The following is a 27,722-nucleotide window of genomic DNA, read 5'->3' on the forward strand; positions in this document are numbered from 1 at the left end:
GACATTAATGTTGCACTTTATATATGTAATATGTAAATATTGCTACATTGCCAGTCATGTGACAATATATAAATGTATCAAAATAACATGTTTACCTCTTAAAATTACACAATCAAATTTATTCAGTTAAAATACTGAAATCCTCAGTTCATGACTTAGTATCATTAAAAGTTCATTAATGGCCCTCCTGTCTTTTTTAGAGAAGTATTACTTATTTAACTCAACTTTTATGTTTTACTTGTGTATTTGGAAAACAAACACAAGATATGCCTTCCAGATAGATCTCCAGAGGCATGACTGGAGACATGGCTCAAGCAAAAAATGCTGTTGCTACTTCCTGGATGAAAAAAACTAAGAAATGGGCAGGCTGCTCTGGTCTCGGGTCGCAGCCCCTCTGCAGCCTCTGCAGCAACATTCTTAGGACCCACCTGCTCCACTGCCCTGAGTGCTGGGAGAGGCACAACCAGCACCTCACAAAGTCATTTCCCTCTTCCAGACCTCATGCTCTCAGTTTGCTGGGAAATCCTGTCTTCAGCATTTTAGTTTTATTTGATTCCCAAGGGGTTTGGAAGAGAACTAGACATCTCTCATGCAACACGTGCACAACCAAAATCTTTATTCCCCTACTTCCCAGCCTGATCCTCTCAGAGTCTTCCTCTTCTCAGTCAAGGTCAATTCCATCCTTACAGGTGCTCAGGTCAGACATCTTGTTGCTATCCTTGATGCCTGTCTTGCTCTCACACTAATCTCTAATCCATCAGTACACCTGCAGTCAGTGCAAAGTATAGAGAGAACCCTAACACTCAGGTCCAAGCCACCATCTCTCCTACAAGGGGTTATTTTAAGTCTCCTAACTGGTCTCCCTCCTGCCTCCTTGGCCCACCTTATATCAGTCTCCCTAGAAGAGGACCTGTGAACCCTTAGAGTTGAATTCTTTTTTTAAAGCATATTTTATTGATTATGATACATTAGAATTGTCCATTTTTTTCTCCCCTTTATCCCCCTCTGCACTGCACTGCCCCCTCCAGCATTCCCCCCGACCTTAGTTCATGTCCATGGGTCACATATATAAGTTCTTTGGCCTCTCCATTTCCTATATCATTCTCAACCTCCCCCTGTCTATTTTGCATCTACCATTTATGCTTCTTATTCCCTGTACCTTTTCCCGAATTCTCCTCACTCCTCCTCCCCACTGATAACCCTCCATGTGATGTCCATTCCCCCACGAATACACTGTTTATGTCTCCCCCATCCCTTAGTATATCCTGGGTATGGACATAGTGCAGGGTCTGCGGCTACACACGACTGCAGGAGAGTTCTGCCTGTGGGTGCGAGTGGTAAAATCCATTCTGCTGGGACATGCTAATCATCCTCCTGTGCAATTGCCACCCCCACAACAGGTAATAGCAGTGAAACAATTATCAGTTACCTGGAGGGCATGAGGAAATCACAGCAACTATAGGGGAGTTGGAGAAAGTGGGCACAATCAGGGCTGACCACAGTCCTTTTAACTCTCCTGTGTAGCCAGTGAAAAAGCCAGATGGCATGTGGAGAATGGCAGTTGATTACAGGGAGCTCAACAAAGTCATTCCTCTCTTATATGCAGCGGTCCCTTCTGTGATGGACCAGTTAACTAGTGATTGGTAACTTACCACTTTGTAGCTGACTTAGCAAATGCCTTCTTCTCCATTGACCTTGCTCTGGAGAGCCAGGGTCAGTTTGCCTTCAGGTGGGAAGGCCGACAGTGCACTTTTACAGTGCTCCCTCAAGGGTATTTGCAAAGCCTGACTATTTGTAATGGGCTTGTGGCAGAGGACCTGGCTAAGTGGCCATGACCTCCAGAGGTGTGCCTCTTTCATTACATTGATGACATCTTGTTAACCAGTGATTCTCGCAGAATTAGAGAAGCCTGTAACTCAAGTGCTGTCACACCCGAAGTCATGTGGCTGGGTAGTCAATGAGGCCAAGCTGCAAGGGCCTGGATGGTCTGTCAGATTCCTGGGGGTTGTCTGGTCAGGTAAGACAAAAGTCATCCCTGATGTGGTGGCAGATAAGATTCAGGCTTGCCCGACCCCTACCACTGTGAAACAGCCCCAGACACTTTTGGGCCTGTTGGGGTACTGGAGAGCATTTGTGCCCCATCTTGTCCAGGTTGTTTGTTCCTTATATTCCTTGGTGAAAAAGGGGGTGAACTGGGATTGGACCCTGATCTCAGAACAAGTGTTCCAAAGAGCAAAGCTCACCATTAAGCACACCCGGGCCTTGCATGCTGTGGATCCTGCTAGACCCCGTGAGCTTCATGTGCATGTGGCATAGGAAGGCTTTGGATGGGGTCTGTGGCAGTGATGGGAACAGCTACGTCAACCCTTGGGTTTCTGGTCCCAACTCTGGAAGGGAGCAGAGATATGGTACTCTGTAATTAAAAAGCAGTTGGCTGCAGTGTATGCTGCCCTGTTGGCCACAGAGGCCATAACAAGAACTGCCCCCATGACAGTTAGGACCATGTATCCCATCTCAGGGTGGGTCCGGGACTGGATGGCCAAGTCTCATAGTGGGACTGCTCAGATGCCCACATTAGCTAAGTGGAGGGCTTACATGCAACAAAGGAGTACTCTGTCCACTAGCCCTTTGCAAGCTGAGCTATAGGAAATGTTAGGTCCAGTTATTTATGTAGATGAGAAATCTACTGTTCCCATCCCTATAGAAGAGATGGAACCTAGCCCCTTCCAGGAAGGGCAGGCACCTATTCCCTCAGACGCATGGTACATGGAAGGGTCCTGCAGGGGCCAGCCTGCTGTGTAGACCGCTGTAGCAGTTCAATCAGAGGTAGAGAAGACCTGGTTTGACACTGATGTGGGGAAGAGCAGCCGGTGGGCTGAACTCTGCGCTGTTTGGCTCGTGATGGTCAATGAAGCCCGTCCTGACTATTTGGTAGTGGGATGGTGTACCGGGGGATGACATTATGGATCTCTTCCTGGTATACAAAGAAGTGGATGGTTATGCAAAGACCTTTGTGGAGACAGGCTTTGTGGTGAGACTTATGGGAGTTAGGCTACCAGAAACAAATCACCGTACATCATGTTACAGGACATGCACCTCTTGCTTCCCCTGGGAATGATGAGGCTGATACTCTAGCCAAGGTGCAGTGGCTAGAAATGGTACCTGCCAGTCCCACAGGAAGGGAAGTAGCCCAGTGACTACACTGTCACCTCTTACATTCTGGGCAGAAGACCATGTGGTCCACCATCAAAACTTAGGGGTCACCCGTTGATGCGGACCCCAGCTCGTGGGGTCCATCACATTGTGGATGAGTCATGAGACATTCACATGGACTACCAGTCCTGTGGAGGAAAAGGGATGGCATGGTTTTTCTCTCAAGGGAAGCAAAAAGCCATGGCCTCTGCCATGACAGGCCTTTATTTCTTTTCTGGGCACATTACATGATGGTCCTCATTTACTATGCACAGGTTGCTTTAGGTGGTTACCTTTTACAGAAAACAAAGGAGCTGATGCCGCTAATCACATCACAGAAGAGGGATATTTGCAAATGCAAAGGAAAAAGTAGTTGAACCAGTTACACTCTATATTTGGAAGGTTTAGCATGGATTTTAGGAAGGTGCAGTAAGCACTTGCTGTCTCAATTCAGGGTGAGGGAGTTTTAGCAAAAGCAAGTCTCATAGCAGCCTAGGTACAATGCAGGCCTGATTCTCCACGGGAGAACCTATCTGTGGGCGTGGGTTCTCCCGCCCACACCACACAGAACAGTCTCCTACAGCCTGTTACAATGGCAGAGGCACAAGAAGTTTGTGAGACCTGTGTTGTCTGCTTGAGAGAGCATCCCTGAAGGCCTGGGGGAACTTCTGGACAGGTAGTACAGGGATGGGTACTGCTGACCCAGTGGCAGGTGGATGTGATAGGGCCTCCACCTAGTTCAGAGGGATATAAGTATGCTATTACAGGTGTGGACATGGCCACAGGATGTTTAGCTGCTTATCCTGCACAGCTCCCAGATCAGACAGCAGTGATTGCCCTGCTGGAGTGGTTATGTGCTGCTTATGGGCAACCCCTAATCACTGAAAGTGACCAAGGGACACATTTTACTGGGGTCTTGGTACAACAATGGGCTCGGGACTTGCATATTGACTGGAATTTTCACGTGGCCTATCATCCCCAAGCTGCTGGAACGACTGAATGGTACAATGGACTCTTAAAGCAGGGCCTGCAAGTTGCAGCTGCCACCCAACGGCTGAGGGGTTGGACTAAATGCTTGTGGACTGTTCTCCAGACTCTAAATGAGAGGAGTCAGATCGGCAGGCCCAGTTCCGGTGGAAGCACTGCTCCACCAGACTGCAGCTCCAGTTCAGCTGCAGGTACAGATTGAGGATGCTTTGCTGACACCAGGCATGGGAAAACAGGGGAATATTCTCTTGCCCACTCCAGAGTACCTGGAGCGAGGGCAAACAGCCACTTGGACGTGGCCTTGGGAAATAAAAGCTGCTCATATGTGTTGGGTGGCTCTTGTGCCCCTTGGGGCCAAGGGGTGGAGAGAAACTTACAAATACTGCCCTGGATGATTGGGACACGGCCCCCAGTCTTAAAGGTAACATACTCAGGGTCAGCAGACCATGAAATGCTGCTTCGTAGCACCTCTGTGATTTCCCAATGGCTCATTATGAGTTCTCCCCTGTTATTGCAAGTAGATGCTGAACCCCCCTTTGAGGCAGAAAGGTCTGGTATTCATGCCCAGGAAGACCCCCTCTGCCTGCCACTGACTTATCAGCTGACCAGAAGCTGGCTTGTATATTGTCTGAGGGTTGTGACTTGCCTTTACTGGTGCCTATAACTGCTCTGTCTTTTCACCCTTAGGGTGCAAGGTAACACCTTCATGGACTGGGGTCATACCGATGCCTCAGTGGCTGACCAATCAGCATCCTGGGTCTGCATTGAACTCCCCCTGAGCAGGTTGGCCGGCCTCCCATGGCACATCTCTCCTGATTTGGTCTCCAGTTGGACTTGGCTTCAGAACCAGTGGAACAGCGAACATCCCTTGTGGAATGTGACCTGGACTGATATCTATGCTGGTGTGAAGCAGCAGCATGACTGGCCCAGGCCATAAAGCGGCTACTCTGTATGGGATGGCTCAGGGTGGCTCACAGCTGAAGCCATGGAGCTGGCTGGACCAGCTCCCCTTTGCACTCAGAACCTCGAAGGACAAGTCCAGGTGGGCTGGGCTCTGACTGGCCTGTGTCAGACTCAGACTTTAGTGCATTTCTGGGGACACAGGATGATGCATGGGTGGCAGTTCCTCCTGGAGCCCTCTGGGTGTGTGGCTTGCATGGGTGGCCTTACCTGCCTGGACATTGGACTGGCTGTTGTACTTGGGGATGGCCCTGTTTGCCTGCTCAAGTTTAGAAAACTTGTAAGCTGGCCAACAAACTGGGAAGAATTTAAATCACAACACCAGGTAAAGCGCACCCCCTGGTGGTATTATCCATTAGCTGTTTTTTCTCCTCAAGCTGCTTCTATAGTCAACTGAGACTGAAATAACTTGCTTTGGCTTTTCACAATGCTTGTGCATTGAATGCTACACATGATTCCTTAAGCCTTTTAAATGAGAATGTGTATCAATTAAGAAAAGTAGCCTTGCAGAATTGTCTGGCTTTAGATATGCTTACTGCATCCAAGGTGAGGTATGTGCCCTAATAGGTGCAGAATACTGTGTATATGTCCCTGATGTCCACCACAATGTTAGTCAAGCCTTACAGGCATTAGCCTCTGAGACTCATGCCACTGAACACCTGACAGGTGATTCTTTGCAGGAATGGTGGACATCCCTAACCATTGAATGGCATAGATATCAAACTAATATACAAGCATTCTATTTTTTAGGACATAATAGTTTCTAACAGGTGGGTAAGATTAGGGAGATTTTCTGAAGGAAGAGCATTAGAACTGGGCTCTGAAAGAGCAGAATTTCAGTGAGAGGCAAGAAGTAGTGCGGGTTGTACAATGGTCTAAGGAGAGATTTACATAAAGTTGGGAAACTACTGAACAACAACAGCATTAATTCTCCCCCTTCTTGATCTTGACTTTGCTATTTTGGTACCCATCTGCTGATGATAACCAGAATGATCATTGAAGGCAGCTTTCCAACAGCACACTGCCAGGGCCATCTCTTTTCTAATAGTGCACTAGGGTTTTGGAGGCTAGGTCTTCATTGTTTCTTTTTTTAAAATTACTTTATTGTTGTTCAATTACAGTTGCCTGCATTTTCTCCACCCCCATCCCAGCCAAACCCACCTCCCTTCCTTGCTTCCACCCTCCCCCTTTGTTTGGTCTATGTGTCCTTTATAGTAGTTCCTGAAAACTCTTTTCCCCACTGTCCCATCTCCCCTGCCCTCTGGCGATTGTTAGATTGCTCTTAATTTTAATGTCTCTGGTTATATTTGTTTGCATTTTTCTTTTTTTGATTATGTTCCAGTTAAAGGTGAGATCATATGGTATTTGTCCCTCACTGCCTGGCTTATTTCACTTAGCATAATGCTCTCTAATTCCATCCATGTTGCCACAAAGGATAGGAGCTCCTTTCTCTTTGCTGTGTAGAATTCCATTGTGTAACAGTACCAGAGTTTTTTGATTCACACATTTGCTAATGGGCATTTAGGTTGCTTCCAGCACTTGGCTATTGTAAATTGTGTTGCTATGAACATTGGAGTCACAGGTTCTTTTGGATTGGTGTTTCAGGGCTCTTAAGGTATGATCGCAGCAGTGGAATTGCTGGGTCAAAAGGCAGTTCCATTTTTAGTCCTCTGAGGAAATTCCATACTGTTTTCCACAATGGCTACACCAGTCTGCATTCCCACCTACAGTGTACTAGGGTTCCCTTTTTTCTGCATCCTCTTCCGACATTTGTTTGTTGATTTGTTTATGATGACCATTCTGACTGGTGTGAGGTGGTATCTCATTGTGGTTTTAATCTGCATCTCTCTGATGGTTAGTCATGCTGAACATCCTTTCATATGTCTCTGGGCCCTCTGTATGTCCTCCTTGGAGAAGTATCTGTTCCAGTCTTTTGCCCATTTTTTAATTTTTTTTTTTTCCTGGAGTGGAGTCTTGTGAGTTCTTTATATATTTTGGAGATCAAACCCTTGTCTGAGGTGTCATTGGAAAATATGTTTTCCCATACAATTGGTTCTCTTTTCATTTTAATGTTGTTTTCTTTAGCCATGCAGAAGCTTTTTAATTTGATGAGATCCCATTTGTTTATTCTTTCCTTTATGTCCCTTGCTTTAGGGGACATATCTGTGAAAAGGTTGCTGCGTCGAATGTCTGAGATTTTCCTGCCAATGTTTTCTTCTAGGACTTTTATGGTGTCCCGACTTATATTTAAGTCTTTTATCCACCTTGAATTTATTTTTGTGTATGGTGTAAGTTGGTGATTGAGTTTCATTTTTTTGCATGTAGTTGTCTAGATCTCCCAACACCATTTGTTGAAGAGGCTATTTTGACTCCGTTTTATGCTTCTGCCCCCTTTGTCAAATATTAATTGACCATAGAGACTTGGGTTTATTTCTGGGCTCTCTGTTCTATTCCCGTGCTCTCTGGCCTTGTAATACAATTTGATATCAGGTATTGTGATCCCTTCTGCTTTGTTCTTTTTCTCAAAATTGCTGTGGCTATTTGGGGTCATTTAAGCTTCATATAAATTTTTCAAATGTTTGTTCTATATCTGTGAAATATGTCATTGGTACTTTAATAGGGATTGCATTCAATCTGTAAACTGCTTTGTGTAGTTTGGTGATTTTGATGATGTTAATTGTTCCAATCCATGAGCATGGTACATGCTTCCATTTGTTTGTGTCTTCCTTAATTTCTTTCTTCAGTGTTGTATAGTTTTCTGAGTGTGGGTCTTCTACCTCCTTGGTTAGGTTTATTCCTAGGTACTTTATTTTTCTTGTTGCTATATCAAGTGGGATTTTTTTCCTGGTGTCTGTTTCTGATATTTCACTGTTTGTGTACAAAAATGCCTTTGATTTCTGAGTATTGACTTTGTATCCAGCCCTTTTGCCAAATTCATTTATTAGGTCAAATACTTTTTGGTGGAGTCTATAGGATTTTCTATGTACACTATCATGTCATCTGCAAACAGTGACAGTTTTACCTCTCCCTTTCCAATCTGGATGCCTTTTATTTCTTTTTCTTCTCTGATTGCTGTGGCTAGGACTTCCAGTATATTTTGAATAGGAGTGGTGAAAGCAGGCATTCTTGTTTTATTTCTGATTTTAGTGGGAAAGTTCTAAGTTTTTGTCCATTGAGTATGATGTTGGCTCTAGGTCTCTCATATATGGCCTTTATTATATTGAGAAAGGCTCCCTCTTTCCCAGTTTGCTTAGTGTTTTTATCATAAATGGGTGCTGTATCTTATCAAATGCCGTTTCCTCATCTATTGATATGATCATGTGATTTTTGTCTTTTGTTTGGTTTATGTGGTGTATAATATTTATTGATTTGTGAATATTGTACCACCCTTGTATCCTTGGGATGAATCCCACTTGATCATACTGAATGATCTTTTTAACATATTCCTGGATGTGGTTTGCCAATATTTTGTTGAGGATATTAACATCTATGTTCATGAGAGATATTGGTCTGAGGTTCGTTTTCTTTGTTATGTCTTTATCTGGTTTTGGGATTAGGATGATGCTGACTTCACAAAAAGAATTTGGGAGTCTTCCATCTTCTGGAATTTTTTGGAATAATCTGTGGAGGATGGGGGTTAGCTTTCCCTTAAATGCTTTGTAAAATTCTCCTGTGAAACCATCTGGTCCAGGGCTTTTGTGTGTCAGAAGCTTTTTGATTACTGCTTCAATTTCATCTGCTGTTATTGGTCTGTTCAGGATTTCTTCTTCTTCTTCATTGAGTTTTGGAAGATTACATTTTTTCTAGAAATTTGTCCATTTCACCTAGGTTTTCAAATTTCTTGGCATATAGTTCTTCATAACATTTTCTTACAATAATTTGTATTTCTGTGGTATCAATTGTAGTCTTTCCTCTTTCATTTCTGATTGTGTTTATTTTCCTGTCTTTTTTTCTTGATGAGTCTGCTTAAAGGCTTGTTGGTTTTGTTTATCTTTTCAAAGAAACCAGCTCCTGGCTTCACTGATCTTTAGAATTGTGCTTTTAGTCTCTATGTCATTTAATTCTGCTCTGATCTTGGTTCCTTCTTTCCTTCTGCTTGCTTTGGGCTGTCTGTTGTTGTTCCTCGAGTTCTCATATGCATAGGATTAGGTTGTTTATTTGAAGTGTTCCTATCTTCTTTAGGTAGGCCGGTATTGCTATGAACTTCCTTCTCAGGACTTGCCTTCACTGTGTCCCATAGGTTTCAGATTGTTGTGAGTTCATTTTCATTTATTTCCAGAAACATTTTGATTTCTTCCCTAATCTCATTTTTGACCCATTCATTGTTTAATAGCATGCTATTCAACCTCCTTCAGTTTGAGTGTTTGGGTTTTTTTTCACTTGAGGTTCGTTTCTAGTTTCAGTCCCTTGTGGCCAGAGGAAAGGCTTGATATGATTTCAGTTTTCTTGAATTTGTTGAGGCTTGTTTTGTGTCCTATTATGTGGTCTATCTTTGAACATTTCCATGTGCATTAGAAAAGAATCTGTATTTTGCTTCTTTGAGATGAAAGACTTTATATATATCAGTTAAGTCCATTTTATCTAGAGCATTGTTCAATGCCACAATATCTTTGCTGATACTTTGTTTGGAAGATCAGTCCCTTTTTGACAGTGGGGTGTTAAAATCCGTTACTATAATTGTGTTGCTGTCAATATCTTTCTTGAAGTCCTCCCAGATTTTCTTTATGTATTTGGGTGCTCATATATTGGGTACATATATATTCACAATGTTTATGTCTTTTTGGTGGATTCTTCCCTTGAGCATTATGAAGTGACCTTCTGGGTCTCTTTTTATGGCTCTTTTTTTGAAGTCTATTTTGTCCGATATGAATATTGCTACCCTGCCTTTTTGTTCCTGTCCATTTTCTTGGAACATTTGTTTCCAGCCCTTCACTTTCAGTCTGTGTAGGTCTTTTGTTCTGAATGGGTCCTTTGTGGGCAGCATATGTGTGGGACATGTATTCTTATCTATTCCTCTATTCTGTGTCTTTTGATTTAATCCATTTACATTTAAGGTTATTATTGATAGGTACTTATTCATTGCCAGTTTTTCGTACCTGTGTTCCTCCCTCTTTCACTGTTTTTCTTCCTGTTTTTAAAGCAAACCCTTTAGCATCTCTCACACAGCTGGTTTGGAGGAGCTATATTCTTTGAGGCTTCTTTTGTCCAGGAAGCTCCATATTTGGCCTTCCATTTTAACTGAGAGCCTTGCTGGATAAAGTAGTCTTGGTTGCAAGCCTCTGGTTCTCATGACTTGGAGTATTTTTTGCCAGTCCCTTCTGGCTTCAAGAGTTTCCATTGAGAAGCCAGCTGCTAGTCTTATTAGGGCTCCCTTGTATGTTACTTCCTGTTTTTCCCTTGCTGCCTTTAAGATTCTCTCTTTATCTTGAATTTTACCATTTTAATTATAATGTGTCTTGAAGTGGGCCTCTTTGCGTTCCTATTGATTGGAATTCTCTGGGTTTCCTTTTTTAGAGTGACTTTTTCCCTCATCAAATTAGGGAAGATTTCCATCATTCCTTTTTCAAACAGCTTTTCTATCCCTTGCCCTTCTTCTCCTTCAGGTATCCCTATTATACAGTATTATTATGTTTCATGTTGTCCTGCATTTCCCTGGACCTCTCTTCATTCTTTCTGAGCCTGTTTTCCCTTTCTTGCTCATTCTGGGTGTTTTCTTCTCCCTTGTCCTCCAGCTTACTGATCCAATCCTCGGCTTCATTGAGCCTGCTTTTCTTTCCTTCTATTGTGTTCTTCCATTTAGAAATAGTATTCTTCATTTCCTATTGGACCTTATTGATAGTTTCTATTTGTTTTTTTCATGTTGATGTAGTTTGCAGTGAGTTCATCATAGTTTCTCTGTAACTTTTGGTAATTCTCTGTGAGCTTCCTTATAACCATTGCTTTGAACTCAATATCCTATAGTTGACTTGCCTCTATTTCATTTAGCATTCTTTCTGAGGTTTCCTCACTTCCTTTCATTTGGGGACTGTTTCTTCATCTCCCCATTGTTTGTGAGACTCTTCTTGTTAGTCTCTGCTTCTTAAATGATCTGTTCTGACTCCCTCGGTTTATGGTGTGAACTTCTATGGTAGAACACCTGTGAGATTCCTTGATCTCCTGATCTCCTGAGCTGTCTGGTCTTGGGCTGTTATTTATGTTGGCTCTCTGGATATCTCTGGATTTGATTATTGTTGGGTGTTTCTTTGGTGGGTCCTTCCCTCCAGCTAGTTAAGTGAGGGTCACTCCTTAACCTTAAGTGAGGGTCCACCACCTCTTGTATTCTGTTGTGCAGGTGTGGGCAAGTTGCATTGAAGGTGGTTCTTCCATGTGTACAAGGTTTGGAGGATTCTTAGGTTGTTATCTATTTGTGGTTCCTTTGTTGGTGATTTTCCTCTTCCAGCAGGTATCCTGGTGTTCACAGATTCCACCTACTCATCTGATTTTTCAATGTCCTCTACAATTTCTGGTCTCCAATTTTCATATATGCTGGAGTACTCTTGGCTGTTTGCTCTGTTTTTCTGAAGATTGGCTAGGTGTTTCACTTGTGTGCAGAGGGGAAGTGCACTCCTCTCCTACATATCTTGCCACTGTCTTCATACTACAATCACCAGTTTATTACGAAAAGATATAACTCAGGAACAGCCAGATGGAAGAGATGCATAAGGCATAGTGTGAAAAGGGTTTAGAACTTCCATCTCATTCTTTCTTTAAGATTAAAAAATTTTCCTTACTCTCTCAGGGTTATGTCTTAAACGTGTGTGGTGTGTGTGTTTTAAAGTTTGCCTCATGAATGTTCCACACCAGGGATGTGAGGCCATGAGTTCTTTCAGTATGCGCCAATTCTCTGTGTTCCAAATGGGTGTATATCCTATAAGGTGAGATACTTATTGGCTACAACATCACTGAAGGTTGGGGAACAGGTTGAGAAAATAGAGGATGTATGATGGTTTGTGTCTTCCATGCTTAATAAGCAATAGCACTTTTATCAGGCAAACAAATATTACTGCTTTTAAAGTTCAGAAAATTACACGTCACCTTAGATAATACAGTGGGGATGCATCTGCATTTCTGGTACTTTATTTGCACTTTGGTGCATGGACACTTCATTTGATCAGGTGCGCAAAGAGTCCGTGTTCCCTGTGAAAGCTTCAACTCCTCCATGTAGAATGAAATCTTGCTTCTGTGCTCCAGCCTGGATTCCCATGGCACACAACCCCTCTCTAGTCATTAGCACTTGTCTGAGTTATTAAGTGATGGGTATCACTTCTTCCAGAGGGCAGAGACTCTGTCTTTCTTATATTACATCTTTTACAATGCCCATTCCAAAAAAACATTGCAGATTTTTTGATAAACACTTAAGCAAGGTAGTTTACTCATAAAGACATCCTTGTAACAGTGAACCTTAAGATAGTTTTCGAGTGTGAAGGAAACACTTTTCCTGTGAATGTATGTTGTTCCTTAGCATATCAGACTTTGCAAAGATATAGTTGATCATTGAGGTGTGATAAGAACTTGGAGTTTATGTTCTTGGGGACCATTTCAACTGGATTTTCCATCTCAGTGAACCCTTTAACAAGCTTAGAGACAACCAGAAAGTTCAAACAAATAGTTTTCTCGAAGCAAAAATGACTACCATCGGATTTCAGTTTTGTGCTTTTGTTTTTAACTTCTGTTCATAAAATCATTTGGTTTAAGTCAGAATGTCTTATTGTATAAAGTACTCAAAGGGAAGGTGGGAATCTTCCCCCCGTGAGATACACCACCAGTTCCATTAGGCACTCTTATGGAGGCAGAAGTCATAGTTTGCTAGAGCATTTGTTTTGAGTGTAACCAAGTAAACTTGTGCTTTAGGAAATGAAGCAGGAAAACAGCTTCCTCAAGAGTCAATCTGAGCAAAGTACCAGAGAAGTCTGCCACCTGCAGGAAGAACTGAAGAAGACCAGACAGTGTTTGAGTCAGAGCCAGAATTTTGCAGAGAAAATGAGGGGTAAGTAAAAGTTGGTGATGTGGACTAATTTCCTAAGCTACTGTATGGAGGAGGGTGGATGGCATTAGAAACTTTGAATTTTTCCATCTAGTCTCCCAGAAAGATGTCTGCAGAGGATGTGGAGAAAGTTTTCTCTCTTCCACTTTTTAGTTTCTAGAGTGATAGTTGGACACTTTTTTTTTATTGGAACACATAGAGCCCACAAATGCCTGTTTTTCAGCACTTAGAAACTGGGGGGTACATATTTTCGACACCAAAGGAAACTGTCAGCACTACCTGTCTCCCTAGAGTGCTGCTGTCTGTCCCCAGTGTGTTCATCAGTGACACTCAGACAGCTCGTCTCTTCACTCTTTCCCTTACCATGGAAACTCCCTACATGAAGTGTGTGTTGTCCCAGCCCTGAATGACCATTGGTTTTTGATGACTTACTTCACTGAATGATTTTGTCCTTACTGTAGAGCCGCAGAACCATGCTATACACACCAAATGAATCCACCGTTCCTTACCCATTTTTAGGTATACTGTATGTCTTCTTGTTACATTTATTTTTCTCAGCTTGGGTATGTGCACATCCAGGATTTCTCTGAACCTGAGCCTGTGGATCATGGAATTATGGGTCACACTTCTCTGTGACTGTTTTCTTTTTGAAATTCCCAAGTCCCCCAGACAGCATTCAGTTTTTCAGCCATAGTAGGTAGAAATGTTAGCCTTTCATGAAAGAAAACCAATAGAAAAGTGAAACATTTGGGCATTTTCCATTGTTGGCCACCAGGGTCATTGTCTCAGGTCCCCATAAGCAGAGGAGACTGATAGCTCTTGTGGCCTGTGGAGAGCCATCACTCAGTAGGTAGACTGAGATTAATGGGATAAAACAGGAGCTGGTTTCCACTTATTGTCATCCCTGCATTTAGAATACATGCTGCCTTCATCATCTGCTATGGAGACCTTCTAGTCTCCCTCAATTTATCTGGGGAGTTGGAAGGATGCCTATCACTGTTGAATCAAAGCATTCAGGTTATTCTCAACTGGGTGGGGCCAGGAGGTACAGATGTGTTGCTGGGCAGAAAACAAGATGGCAACAAAGTTTGAAAAGGCTCCCAGATGATTCTTGGATTCACAGACATCAGTTTTACTGTGAGGATGTGGGACATGTGTGATACTTGTATGGAGGCCTTAAGAGGTACTGATGTAAAGCATCTTTTCCTCTTTGGTACAGAACCCGTGGATTATGGAGAAAATGGTGGAGCAGTTACACATTTATTCTGGGAAATCAGAATTTCTCCCCCAGTGCAGGGAGTATTTCCAGTTCAGTGCTGCTTCTGTCAGTTTTCTCTCTCTCAATAATTATTTCTTTTATTAAGATATTATTTATGTATTTTTAGTGAGAGGGGAAGGCAGGGAGAAAGAGAGGGAGAGAAACATCAATGTGTGTGTGCCTCTCCAGTGGCCCCCACTGGGTACCTGGCCCACAACCCAGGCATGTGTTCTGAGTGGGAATCCAACTGGCGAGCCTTTGGTTCACAGCCTGCACTCAATCCACTGAGCTACACATGCCAGGGCTGAGTAATTATTTCATAAGAGGTGAAAACTACAGGCAAATCTCAGAGATAGGGCAGGCTTGGTTCCAACAACTGTAATAAAGTTAATATCACACACAATAAAGTGAGTTTTGACCTTTTTGCTGGTGGAGGGTCTGGCCTTCCATTTGTAAAAAACACAACATCTGGGAAGCACAATAAAACAGCTATTCCTGTCCACATATACACAAACAAAGAAGAAAAAGTTTCAACTGCTTAGGAAAGTAATCTCTTGGTATTTTATACAACACTTTCTTAAGCTCCCTACAAAGAAGATGAACAAATATATTAGCGCATCTAAAAGCACCATGTTTCTCATTGTGTTTTTGGAAGCTTAAATGATTGGTGATCTACTTTGCAGGAGGTGTTTGGACAAAAATGCCAATTTTTACAAGGCTGAAGAGTTGTTTGTGTGTTTAGATTTTCTGTTTTTCAGTTTAGAATTCTTATGAAATGAATATTTAAAATGTTCACAATGCTTTTTGATTTTTCACAGCTAAGAATGCTTCTCAAGAAACCATATTAAGAGATCTCCAAGAAAAAATCAATCAGCAAGAGAATTCCTTGACTTCAGAGAAACTGAAGCTTGCCTGGGCTGATCTGGAAAAGCAACATGATGGTTCTCGAGCCCTTTTCAAGGAAAGGGAACATCGCATTGAACAAGTGAGTGAAAAGTTAAGCAAAACCAAGAAAGAGTCTCAAGCTTTATTGGGTGCTTTGGAGATTTAAAAAAAGGAGTTTGATGAATGGAAATAAGAGAAAAGTCACTTTTCTCACTGGAAAAATGAAAATGAAAACTCATAAAGCAGATGGAATTAGAGAATGAAATCTTGCTGAGTAAAATCAATCAATTGGAAATGTGTCTTAAGACACAACAAATGAAAAGCAAGGAATACAATGAGAGAGTAAGCACACAGAAGATGGAAGGAGGAAGCCTAAGAGTGGAGGTGAGGAACCTTCGTAGTGTCTTCCATAGCAAGACAGTGGAGATGGAGACACAGAAAGAAGCTCAGGTAGAATTCCAGCAGAAAGCTGAATTGTCAGATAGAAAACATAGGAGGGAAACGGAAAGCATGTGCTTGAAAGTTTCTGAGCTTACTGAGCAACTTGAAGGTATAAAACACAAACTTCAACTAATGTCAAGTGAAATAAGAAAGACCAGCGTTGTCCTGGCTGGCATAGCTCAGTGGATTGAGTGTGGGCTGCGAACCAGGCATTGCAGGTTCGATTCCCAGTCAGGGCACATGTCTAGGTTGCAGGCCATGGGTCCCAGCAACCGCACACTGATGTCTCTCTCTCTCTCTCTCTCTCTTTCTCTCTCTCTCTGTCCCACTCTTCCCTCTCTAAAAATAAATAAATAAAAAAATCTTAAAAAAGAAAGAAAGACCAGCATTACCAAGAGTTGTACTCTGAATAGGAGAGGCTCAGGGAGCTGCTAACACCTAGTGATTCCTTGGTGACAAATGAAGCTCATCGCAGCAGTCTTCTTGCTTCTGAGCAGCAGTGTGAAGTGAATAATTTCTTGGTGAATAGAACAGGTTTTCAAGGGCATAAAGTATACTCTAAAGTACTTTTAAAAATACAATCCACCTGGCTGGTGTAGCTCAGTGGATTGAGCGCAGGCTGCGAACTAAAGTGTCGCAGGTTCGATTCCCAGTCAGGGTACATGCCTGGGTTGTAGGCCATGACCCCCAGCAACCGCACATTGATGTTTCTCTCTCTCTCTCTTTCTCCCTCCCTTCCCTCTCTAAAAATAAGTAAATAAAACCTTAAAAAAATACAATCTAGAACTTTTTGGGGAGCTGAATTTCTTTCTTTTTTTTTTTTAATTTTATTTTAATCATTGTTCAAGTACAGTTCTCTCCCCCCACTCCCATTCCAGCCCACCCACCCAACCCTCCCCCCTTTCCCCCCATTACCCCCCACCCCTAGTTTTTGTCCATGTGTCCTCCAAATTTGTTCCTGTAAACCCTACCCATTCCCCCCTGAAATTCCCTCTTCTCTCCCCTCTGGTCACTGTCAGACCATCCCCTATTTCAGTGTCTTTGGTTATATTTCGCTAGCTTTTCTGCCTTGTTGTTCAGATTCCTGTTAAAGGTGATATCATGTGGTGTTTGTCTTTCACTGCCTGGCTTGTTTCGCTTAGCATAATGTTTTCCAGCTCCATCCACGCTGTTGCAAAGGGTAGGAGCTCCTCCTTTCCCTCAGCTGCATAGAATTCCATTGTGTAAATGTACCATAGTTTTTTGATCCATTCATTTACTGATGGGCATCTAGGTTGCTTCCAGCACCTAGCTATTGTAAATTGTGCTGCTATGAACATCGGGGTGCAAATGTTCTTTTGGATTGGTGTCTTAGTGTTCTTAGGATATAGTCCTAGCAGTGGAATTGCCGGGTCAAAAAGCAGATCCATTTTTAGTTTTCTGAGGAAGTTCCATACTGCTTTCCATAATGGTTGTACCAGTCTGCAGTCCCACCAACAGTGCACTAGGGACTGGGGAGCTGAATTTCTACAGTGATTACATTTAAACAGTCTAATATGGGACATTTCTAAAGATCTTTTTTAAAGTATCCTGGACAAAATTATATTATGGAGTCAGAAGAGTTGTATTCAGGATGTCTGTGTTGTATGTTTTCATTCTTTGTGAGTAAATAAAGGGCACTTACATATTCCATTACACCTTAGGAATGGGAATGTGATGTGAATGTTAACATCTCTAGCCCTTTCTGGCTATTTTTTATGTTGCAGAGTTATAGTCCTGAAACAAATGTAAGAGCTTATTACAGGTTACCAAATCATTTTCTAACAATTTGCTCTGATACAAATATGTGATTTAATATCAGTCATTTAAGAAGACATTTCTTTCTTTATTGAATGTGAAATTGCTTAGTTACTTATGACTTTGTCCTTGTAGTCTACCAGCTAAACTACTAATGCTGTAGAGTTGAGGAGTCTCACTTCATTCCCTTTATCTGCCATTGTATGATGCCAATGGCAAGTTATGAGGAGGCAGCAGGGGTAGTCGCAGTAGGGGTAGTCACAGCAGCTGACCCCTGTTTGACAGATGACAGGAAGGTGATATCCAGACATACAGTTTCTCTCAGAATCCAGATAGTAAGTGCAGGCTTAAGTCCTTGGGCTGACAATCTGGTTGAGACACCTCACCACCTTTTCCTATTGAAGAATATCAAAACTGCTAAAGATGGAAGCTGAGCATTCTATGTGGAATTGGTTTGCCTCATGTCTGATAATCACAAAGGAAAATTTATATTTAGGCTACTTGGACTATTCCTAGAGAGAAAAACCATTTGAAATTTAAGTATGTGCCAGTGTGGATGATCACACAACTAGAGGGTTTTTCTTTATGATGAGCAGCTCGTCAGTGCCTTGCCCAGATGGGACACCTCCTGAATGTTTCTTTAACTGTGTTGACATTGGGATGGAGAGGGGAGAATGTGGTCGGAAATATGTCATTTGATAAAAGGTGTGTAGCAGAGGCAATTAGCCAGTGTCTACGAAGCAATAATTAAGCCTATTGGATCTTTTCTGATTCTTCCTCAAAAATAAAATGCATTCTCATTATATATTACATCCACAGGCTCCCCAGGGCAGAAGTGACAGCTGTGACCCGAACAGGTCAGAAGAACATGCTTGGGGAAGCAATGACAGTATACCCAAGCAGGATCTTCATCTGATCTGTGACAGAGATGTCCAGCAGGACCTCAGCCCAGAGATGGAGAAAGTCACCAAGGCTGAAGCAGTCATGCTGGTGGGAGAAGGTTCTCAGGAGAGGTCTTTCAAAGAGAAAGCCCACCTCCAGGGGCAGCTGCAGAGTTTGATAAAGGACTTACAGGCCCTGTCTTTGGGAAGAAATCAGCAGGAACACCAAATCAAACACATGAATCACAAGAAAGAATCCCTTGCAAGGGAATCTGAAAGCCTGCAGAACAAGCTACACGAACTGGAACAAGAAGATCTGACTGTCACTAAAACCTTGGAGGCTGCAGGAATGCAGAAAGGTGAGGTTGCCATGAGGAGGCTGAGCTCAACCCAAGACAAGGAGCATCTGATGAAAAATAACATGGAGACCCTGAGGGTCAGCATGGAGGCTGATGAGAAGAAATGCTTGGAGGAAATGAAAGAAACTGACAGTAAGAAGGAAAATCTTGCAAGCCAGTGGCAGATGGCTGGAAAAAACCATGAGGTGACAATTCTTCATGCTGAGTATTCCAAACCAGAGGTGGAGACACTAAAATCAGAAATAAAAATGATGATGGAACACCTGAAAACTTCAGAATTGGGCCTCATCACGATCAGGTCCGAGAAAGAAAATCTGACCCAGCAGCTGCAAGAGAAACAGTGTCAAGTGACGGAGTTGGACACGTTACGCTCTTCATTGGTACACCTGTTAGAGGCAAAAGAGGAAGAAAATCGGCACATGCAAGAAGAGTCCAAAGCTTCAGGGGAAATGCTGGAAAGAGAATTGAAAGAGCTAATGAAGGAGGTGGCAGCTCTGTGTGATGATTCACAAGCCAGGAAGTTCCCAGAAGAGAGCTCTCCAGTGCAGAGAGTGCAGCAGCTGCGTAAGAGTATCAAAAAGCTGAAAGACCAACTAGAAGACGATGACAAGAAGCAATTCTTTGTTTTAGCAAAACTGCAGGAAACTAAGCATCAAGCAGAGTTGTTTAAGGGGGAAGTTGATCAACTTGAAAAAGAACTAAAAAAGGCAAAAAAAAAAAAAATCCATGAGCGTGTGAGTAGGGAGGCACAGGGCTCCAAAGCAGAGGTAGAGAAGTTGAAAGCCAAGATAGAGGAGATGGCCCCATGTCTGAAAGATCTCAGGTCAGAAAAAGAAAAACTGACCAAAGAATTACAAAAAGCACAAGAGTGCATATGTGAATTAGAGCAGTTAAAAGCTTCCTATGACAATCTATCATGAGAAAAAGAGCAGGAAATTGTTCGTGTGAAACAAGAATGTAAACTTGTCCAAGAGTGGCTTCAAGCACAATTGAAAGACCTGAAGGACAAATGGCCCTCTTTGGGTGATGACCATAGGACCTGGAAGGCCAGAGAACAAGGCCAGAGAACAAGGCTAGAGTGTTCAGATAGCTTGAGAAGTGTCAGCTGCTGCAAGGCCTTGACCAGGCCAGAAGTCATTCCATTATTTTGCAATCTTCTGTGAATGGCCTGGTTCAAGAATTAGAAGACAGCAAAGACAAACTGAAGAAGAGGGAGCAAGCGATCAGCCTCTTAAAACAGCAAATCCAAGACCAAGAACAGCAGGTCTCTAAGTTGTCCCAGCAAGGAGGAGAGCTCCAAGTTACAAAGAAGCAAAAAGCAGAACTGGAGAGTCTGACCATGGAATTGCAGCAGAAGATCCAAAGGCTGCAGTCCAAAAATGACACTTTGCAGGACACCTACAAAGCACAGCAGACCTCCTACAGGGACCTGCAGAAAGAGCTTGAGTCAATGAAAATGGAAAAGCGATCCTATGATGAAAGAGTAAGTGGCTTTTCCTACATTTGCATATGTTGTCAGGAGGGAGGGAAACCACTGGTGAGTTATATTTCCTTCAGGACTGAATTTGCAATATTGAACCAAACTTTGTAAAGGCTTGATGAAGTTCATGGGGTCTTGAACTTGGATGTTGACTTGCCTGCAGTAGTAGTGGCTCTTTCTTTGCTTTGGCACTCATTTGCATGGCACTCTTCTATGGACTGGCCCAAGTAGTCAGTGTGGCAAGAGACATGGGAGAAGCTCTGGGTTATGTACAGTTCCTGGCTCTAATCACACTTCCTTTTCCCACAATGCATTAGAATAGTAGTCTCCCCATGCCCAGGTGAGAACCACTGCTGTAGAGGGTGTAACAGGTACTAGTTAGGATCAGAAGGCATCTTCTTTGTCTTTGTTCTGCCTTGATAGCCTTTAGGAGAAAGAAGTATTAAACATGGTAATCTAATTGTCACCAACAGAACCCTCATGGCTCTCAATGTGTGTCTTGGGGATTCTGTGCTTTCATTCCCACTCTTACACCTTATCTCCCTGAAGCCTCCTGTTTTGTTTGCTGATGGTTAATAGGAAGGTCTGCCGTCAAGCAGCTTACCTATTAATGAAAATAAGTACTTGCCCTCCATGCTTGCTTACTGATCTGAGAAACTGATTCCTTCCAATCTCATTTTTACTGCACAAATGTTAAAGGAAAAAAGTTGTGCCCAGAAAAATGCAATCAGTCAGAACTCTATTTCCAAGTGTGTCGAGTTTTTGGATGGCTTGCAAGAGATGGCAGTTTGGGTGAAAATGATGAGAAAAACTATACCCCACTGTTTCAATGTGAAGGGACAAATGCAAGCAGTAGAGTCAGTTGGCTCTAACTCCTCATAGCCATGTGTCTTGCCTCTTAGTATGGCATTGGAGGGTTAGTAGAGATCCAAGAAATGATAAAAATCTAAGATGCTGCCTCATACCATATTCTCTGATGTTTAAGTTGAATTCAAATTCATGCCTGTATGCAGGATTTTGATACTTACTAATGTTATCTTTCCTTATCATTCTTTCCCTTATTGCTGCCTTTTCTTGAATCTTTGCTGCAAACAAAAGGGAAGCTCACCAGTGAGACCTCAGCATGTTGGTTGAGTGATGAATGAAAGGAGGGTTAGACATGGTGCATTTTCTCACTGGAGCCTGAGGTGAAGTGGTCATGACTGTTGTATCACAGGGATACAACATGGTCACTTGGTCAACAGGGACAAGCAAAAGCAGCTCTAATGAATGATTCAATTTCAGGTAAACTCTTTGACTTCAAGGGAAACAGAGCTGCAGAGGAAAGTGGATGAAATAACACTGAAAATGACAGACTTGAAAAAAGAATTCAATGGGGAGAAAAATAGGCTAACTGAAGAATTAAATTTAATGTCAGAAGAAATGAAGCACAATGAAGTAAGTCTGTCTGTGACAGATTAGTAATTCAGTGTGCACACTCTCCTTGTTTGTTTCTGTAAGACCTGTGCTGTACCAAACATTACTGAACCTTTGAGAAAAGTAATTGGAGCGCTTGTGTCAGGATCAGACAAGCAGCGATCTTCGCCAGCCAGCACTGCTGTGGGCCCAGGTGCAGCCTTGAGCAGCCTCGGAGTACAGGACCAGACCTGTCTTGGAGCCCAAACATTTTTCCCTAGATGAGGACCCTGTACTTTACTAAAGTGACATCAGAAATAGATTTCATGCAGATTTCAATAGGCTGCTTTCCTAGACTGCCAGAGACTGCCAGCCCGAATGTTGCTACAGGCAGATAAACTGATCTTGTTGAGAACAAACAAAGTAACAGAAAGAAGCTTCCACTAAAATGTAGAGTTGGAGCAGTCTTGGGTGCTCTTTTAGAGGAGGGTTCATGTGGCAGATGTGTAGCATCTGGGCTTCCACTCCCCACTGCTGTTCCCATAGCAGACTCTGCTGATTTCCATTGCCTCCCATTCTCCTGAATCTCAACACTGAGTCCCAGGAGCTGCCACCTGCATGCAGTATTGCCAGGGGCAGCGAAACCTGTTTGCCAAACCCAGTTACATGGTAGACGTTCCAACAACCATCCAGTCCTCATGCAGCTTCCCTCCTACAGAATCCTTAGAAAAAGGTCAATGTACAGCTGTGATTCTGACCCTGAATAAGTACAAAAAGTTTGAAATGATATTTGTAGCAGCCTGTAGAAGAAGCTGTGGAAATTTGTACTTTTTCTCAAATATGGTATGGAAGCAGAGGAAAATTTACAAGTGTTGGCATTTGTCCTGGCCAGGTACCTCAGTTGGTAAGAGAGTCATCCTGATAAGCCAGGGTCATGGGTTCAATCCCAGGTCAGGGCACATACAAGAATCACCAATGAATACATGTACGGGTAAACAACCAATTGATATTTCTCTCTCTCTTTATCAAATCAATATTTTTAAAAATGTAAAGTTCGGGCATTTAATCTCAGCAATTGACTTGAGTGATTTTGGGGCAATGCTGTGTGGAAGGAGTTGCTACTGGTGATACATTGGGTGTAGCATCTGCTGAAATCTCCTCTGGTACTGAGCAGCTTGGGGCTGTCCCAAGTATGCAGTTACTTGTACTTCATTCGTAGGCTCTACTAAAAAGAAAAGCTGAGTGTCTAGCCTCAAGTTTTTACATTGGAGTGTGTGAGCTTGCAGTGACTTCATTCATTCATTTATTCATTCTGTAAGCAATAAGCACTGCTAGGGTTAGGGTGTACAATGTTGAACCATCACTCTCCTGTGGTGCTTGTACTCATAGAGCTTACAGTCTAGGCACACAAGAGGAAACACAAAACACTCATAAACTGCTAAATGCTATAAAGGATACAAATGAGATTCTCTATTGAAGAATAATTGGGAATTGGGGAGTGGAGTAGGCATCACCCCAGTGTAGATAGAGTGGTCAGAGAATGTTGCCTGTGGGATCGGGTATCAGCACTACAAAGAACTCGCTGGAGCATGGACACTCCTGGGTGTAGAGAGCAGTGTGGTAAAGACTTTGAGACTAGGAAGATTTTTGTACTTTTTGAGAAAATGGAAAGGAAGCACTTGTGGCTGGAATGAAATGGAAAATGATATGAAAAGGAATGGGAGAAGAAGGAAGGCCATGGTAGAAGTGTTAGAATAAAATCTGAATTGACATATAATAAACAAGGCTGCAGTTTAAAGGAAAGGCTTGGTGTGGCTATATGCATTTGGCTAGTTTAGAACACAGCTCATAATTCAAGATGATGTGGGTGATAGAAAATACAGACCGAGCCATGGGACCTCCAGCATGGAGCGGGAGAGGTGGGAGAAGAGCAAGCAAAGACACTGAGAGGACTGGGTGGGGCCACACAGGGGAATGCCATGTCCTAACAGGCAAGGAGGAGGCTCTCTCAAGATGGAGGAGTGGTCAGCAGTCTGGAGACCTACTCAGAGGTCAAATGAGTGGTCAAGGACTGAAAAGTGCTTTTTGGATCTGCATCATGGAGGTATATGACACCATGGAGCTGGTTGAGGAGGAGCTGGTGCAGGAGGAGCTGTGGTGAGGGCAGGTTGGAGTGGGTTGAGTGAATGGGAGATGAGGAGGTGGATGTGGCCTGTGTGTATACACACACAGGTAGAAGCAGCTATGTGAAATCTGGCACTGGGGAGGCAGATGCCTCCAGGGCTGGGGTTTTGCCTGTCCTGCACAGAGAAGAGGGGGCAGGGGGAAGAGTTCAGGGCACTTGGAAAGAAATTCTTACAGTGGTAGAACATGGCCTCTGAGTTGGTCAAGGAAGAAAGTGTCACCCTGGAGGGGCTCAAGTGTGAAGTTTGTGATGGTGCTGTTGATGAGGTCAAGGAATTATTGCCATAGAAACACTTAAAGAAACCAGGCCCATAGCCTAGGAGGGTAGAGTCTCAGAATAGACTAGCTGAAGTCAGGTTTCCGAGGTTTTTTGGTCCTGTGGATGTGACCTTGGGGGTGGCTGGGTAGAACAGAGGAAATTGTCAGTGGAGATGAAGTTGCAATTGAAAGTGAATGCATTGCTAAGGATCATTCCACTTTTCTGTATAGATATTTGTCTTGCTTGTAAAGTAGTTTTTCCTCCTTAGGACTCAGTATTTCCTGAAGACATGTATCAAGGTTCTTAATTATTTTCCCATGATTGTATTAATTTCTCATTAGGGCCAATTGAAGGACTTCATGCTAGAAAATAGTGACTTGAAGAGGAGCTTGGACCTCGTACACAAACATCAGATGGAAAAGCAAGAGAAAGTGAGAGAAGAAATAGCTGAATATCAGAGACAGCTTGAGGAAGCTTAAAAGAGACATCAAACTTTGCTTGTGGATACAAACAAACAGGTGAAAAGTAGAGTTTGGTACCTGGGGGAGCTGGAGACTGTGTGTAGACCATGGTAAGGGGACATTCATTTTGCAAGAAGGTCAAAGTTCTGCATTATTATTATGCTCTTAAGATTTTAGGAAGGGTGCCATCATATGAGCTGCACAATCTTTCTGCCAGCTCTCTGCACATGTCTCATTAGACAACTTCAGCTGTGAAACTACATTTGCATCTCAGAGTAAAGTAGTAGGAGAGTGGCAGAGTCCATTTGAAATGGTACTTGGAACAGCAGTTTTCTTTTGGGATTGTTTTGCTGAAATAGTATTTTTCTGCCCTAGCAGGAAACAGAAATCCAGACATATAGAGAGAAACTGACTTCTATAGAAGAATGTCTCAGCTCACAGAAGGTGGAGATAGACCTCTTGAAGTCCAGTAAAGAACAGCTCAGTAATTCTTTGAAAGAAAACACTGAGCTTTTAGGAGAATTGATAAAAACCAAGGTATGTTTCCCTCTCATTGTCTTGTGACTGAGAAGAGTTTATACAGAAGAACTGTCATTTTAATGTGATTGACTTATGAGATTTCATTTTAATTTCTATGAAAAAGTTTTGTGTAGTTATGAATAACAACACTCAGCAATTCTGCTGAGCTGTTTTTAAAATCAGTGGATGGCCTACAGACTCACATCTTCAATGAACTTCATTGCTCACTAAATCCTCAAACTAGAGGATGTTAAAGACTTCTGGAGATGGACATGAAGATTAAAGCAATAACAGATTAGGGCAGGCCCCTCAGCTCTAGATAATAATTTGGTGGGTAATTCCAAACTCTCGCTTGATGGGTCTCCAAGTTCACGGCTGTCATCAAACCCACTTACTTTCCTCTGGATTCCAGGAAGATCAAGGTGTGGCAAAGTGTTTGGTCAGGCACTTGGCACATGTATATGTCCACTCTCTTCTTCCTCTCCACAGAGGGACCATAAAGCTTTCCTGGCTAGGAACAAAAGGAGGTGAGCCCTAGTCTCAGGAATCTGAGACTGGACATGGTGCTTCAGTAATTCTCCTTGGAAAGGAGGCTCTTTTGATTCCTAGAGAGATGTTTTTATAAAATGACTGCCATCCAGAAGGTCCAATAATGAACCTGGAAAACAAATATCTTCCAGTAAAGGTCTTTAGTGAAAGGTGATTTACATTTTTAAAATTATAATATTGTGTATTGAATATATTCAAACAGGAAACAAGATAATCAGCTTCTGAGGTTTATTGCTCTTATACAATGATCAAGAGAAAATAAATATACCAATATAACAGACTCATAAAATTCACAAAAATGTGAGTGATCAATGGTGTTCTGTTCCATGAAAGATAATAGGTTTCATAACAGAAAGATGTAGCTTCGGGTCTACTTTTTACACACTTTCTGCCTTTGTACTCTTTGACAGTTTTACTGTGGGGAATGTCTATTGATATTCACACAGTGTACAGAATGGCACATTGTTGAGTCTATTCAGACCACATGTGATTTTAATGAGGTATACTTGACAAGCATTCTTGCCATTGACTTAATCCATCTGTAATGCAATTATGGTTGGAATCAGAAATAGAAAATTTCACAAGTGCAGACATTTTTGGAACATTGTTTATGATGTCAAGATGAAATCTACACAGGATGAAATCACTAGTAACATGAATATAGAGCTCAGGTTTTGTTTTGGTTTTCATAGTTTGGTGTGCTTTTATATATTCATGATCTCCTACCAGAATCCCTTAGAGCTAAGTGGTTTTAGAATTCTGCATCTTTAGATGCTACATAAAACAGTGCAAATGTCACATATTATGGAATATTCTAGCAGGATCTAGGGTAATGCTTCATACCAATTCATATTTCTATAGGAAAATGTGTGAATATTCTCCCAAGGTAGGATAAATGCACACTATAAACACCTTGGTATTGGGTCCAATTTTGCCTCTAAATCATTTTCAGTGCTTTTCTTTTTGGTTAAGGAAACATAAATTCTCCTACCTTTCTACTCACTTTCTAGTTAAGCTACTAATAAAATTTAAATTGGTATCATGAGCCATAATATTGTTTAGTATTCACCTGGTATGATTAGAACAAATGCCATCTTAAGGATTATGATTGTATATCAGCACAAGATTACAAATGGGAATATAATTCTCAGAAATTTTGACCCACAAAGAATAACTCCATGGACTCCTATCCCCAACCCCCGGTTGTGATTCCTATTGGATAAACACAGGCAGCCTGAGCCACTTAAGAGAATACTCTTAGGAATGATGCTTTGTGTTTGTGGATGCTGAGAAGGGGTGTCAGAAAACCAGTGTCTACTGGGAAGACTTAAGAAACTGAATAGAAAAGGTGAATTGTTTTATTCTTAATTAGATGTTTCAGTGTGAACATAATAATTCTTATATTGACAATATATGATTCTTAATTATGTCTCATGATGTTTTGCTTTTTTTCACTTGATATTTTTTTAATTTTTTCTTCTTTTTTTAGAGAGAAGGGAAGGGAGGGAGAAAGGGAGGGAGAAAGGGAGGGAGAAAGAGAGGGTGAGAAACATAGATGTGCAGTACGAGAGAAACATCAATTTGTTCCCTCTCAGAGGCCCCCAACCAGGGACTTGGCCTGCAGTGCAGGCCTGTGCCCAACCAGGAATCTAATTAGCAACCTTTTGGTTCACAGATCAGTGTTCAACACACTGAGCAACACCAGCCGAGGCTCATAATGATCTTTCAATGTGCTTAAAAAAAATGGAAGGTTCCAAATCCAAGTTTCTGTTTTGCAGATGAACAATCAAACAGCTGAAGAAGGAAAAGGAACGTGCCCAGGGAAAGATCGATTTTTGTCTCAGACACTATAAGCTGATGGAAAAGGAGATGGAGCGGTTGCAGAAAGAGCTGTGTCAGTTTGAAGAAGCTGCTCAAGAGAAGGAGAAACCAGGTAGGGTGAGCTGGGCAGGGCCCTGTACCAGGCCGGCAAAACCTGGTGTGGGCACAGGCAGTGTCTGTGCTCCACTGTCCTACTGCGTGCTGATTCTCAGCAGTTGTCTATTTTCCAGTTTCCAACTTTTGTGCTCAGTGTGGGATCATTCATAGGAATCAGAGGGAAGCCTGTATTTTG

General features: G+C 42.4%; 1 protein-coding gene across 1 annotated transcript; it reads left to right on the forward strand.

Moving 5' to 3' along the window:
• Positions 1–12,827: 12,827 nt before the first annotated feature.
• On the forward strand, positions 12,828–27,504 carry LOC114511362 (centromere protein F-like). Its single transcript, XM_036012116.1, is given in 8 exon segments — positions 12,828–13,165; positions 15,239–15,405; positions 18,342–19,853; positions 19,856–20,245; positions 21,527–21,679; positions 24,422–24,598; positions 24,917–25,078; positions 27,388–27,504. Coding segments are annotated over 8 exon segments (2,769 nt in total). The 5' UTR covers positions 12,828–13,032; the 3' UTR covers positions 27,463–27,504.
• Positions 27,505–27,722: the final 218 nt, after the last annotated feature.

This window comes from Phyllostomus discolor, chromosome 12, assembly GCF_004126475.2.
Source record: "Phyllostomus discolor isolate MPI-MPIP mPhyDis1 chromosome 12, mPhyDis1.pri.v3, whole genome shotgun sequence".
In the NCBI taxonomy this organism is placed as follows: Eukaryota; Metazoa; Chordata; class Mammalia; order Chiroptera; family Phyllostomidae; genus Phyllostomus; species Phyllostomus discolor.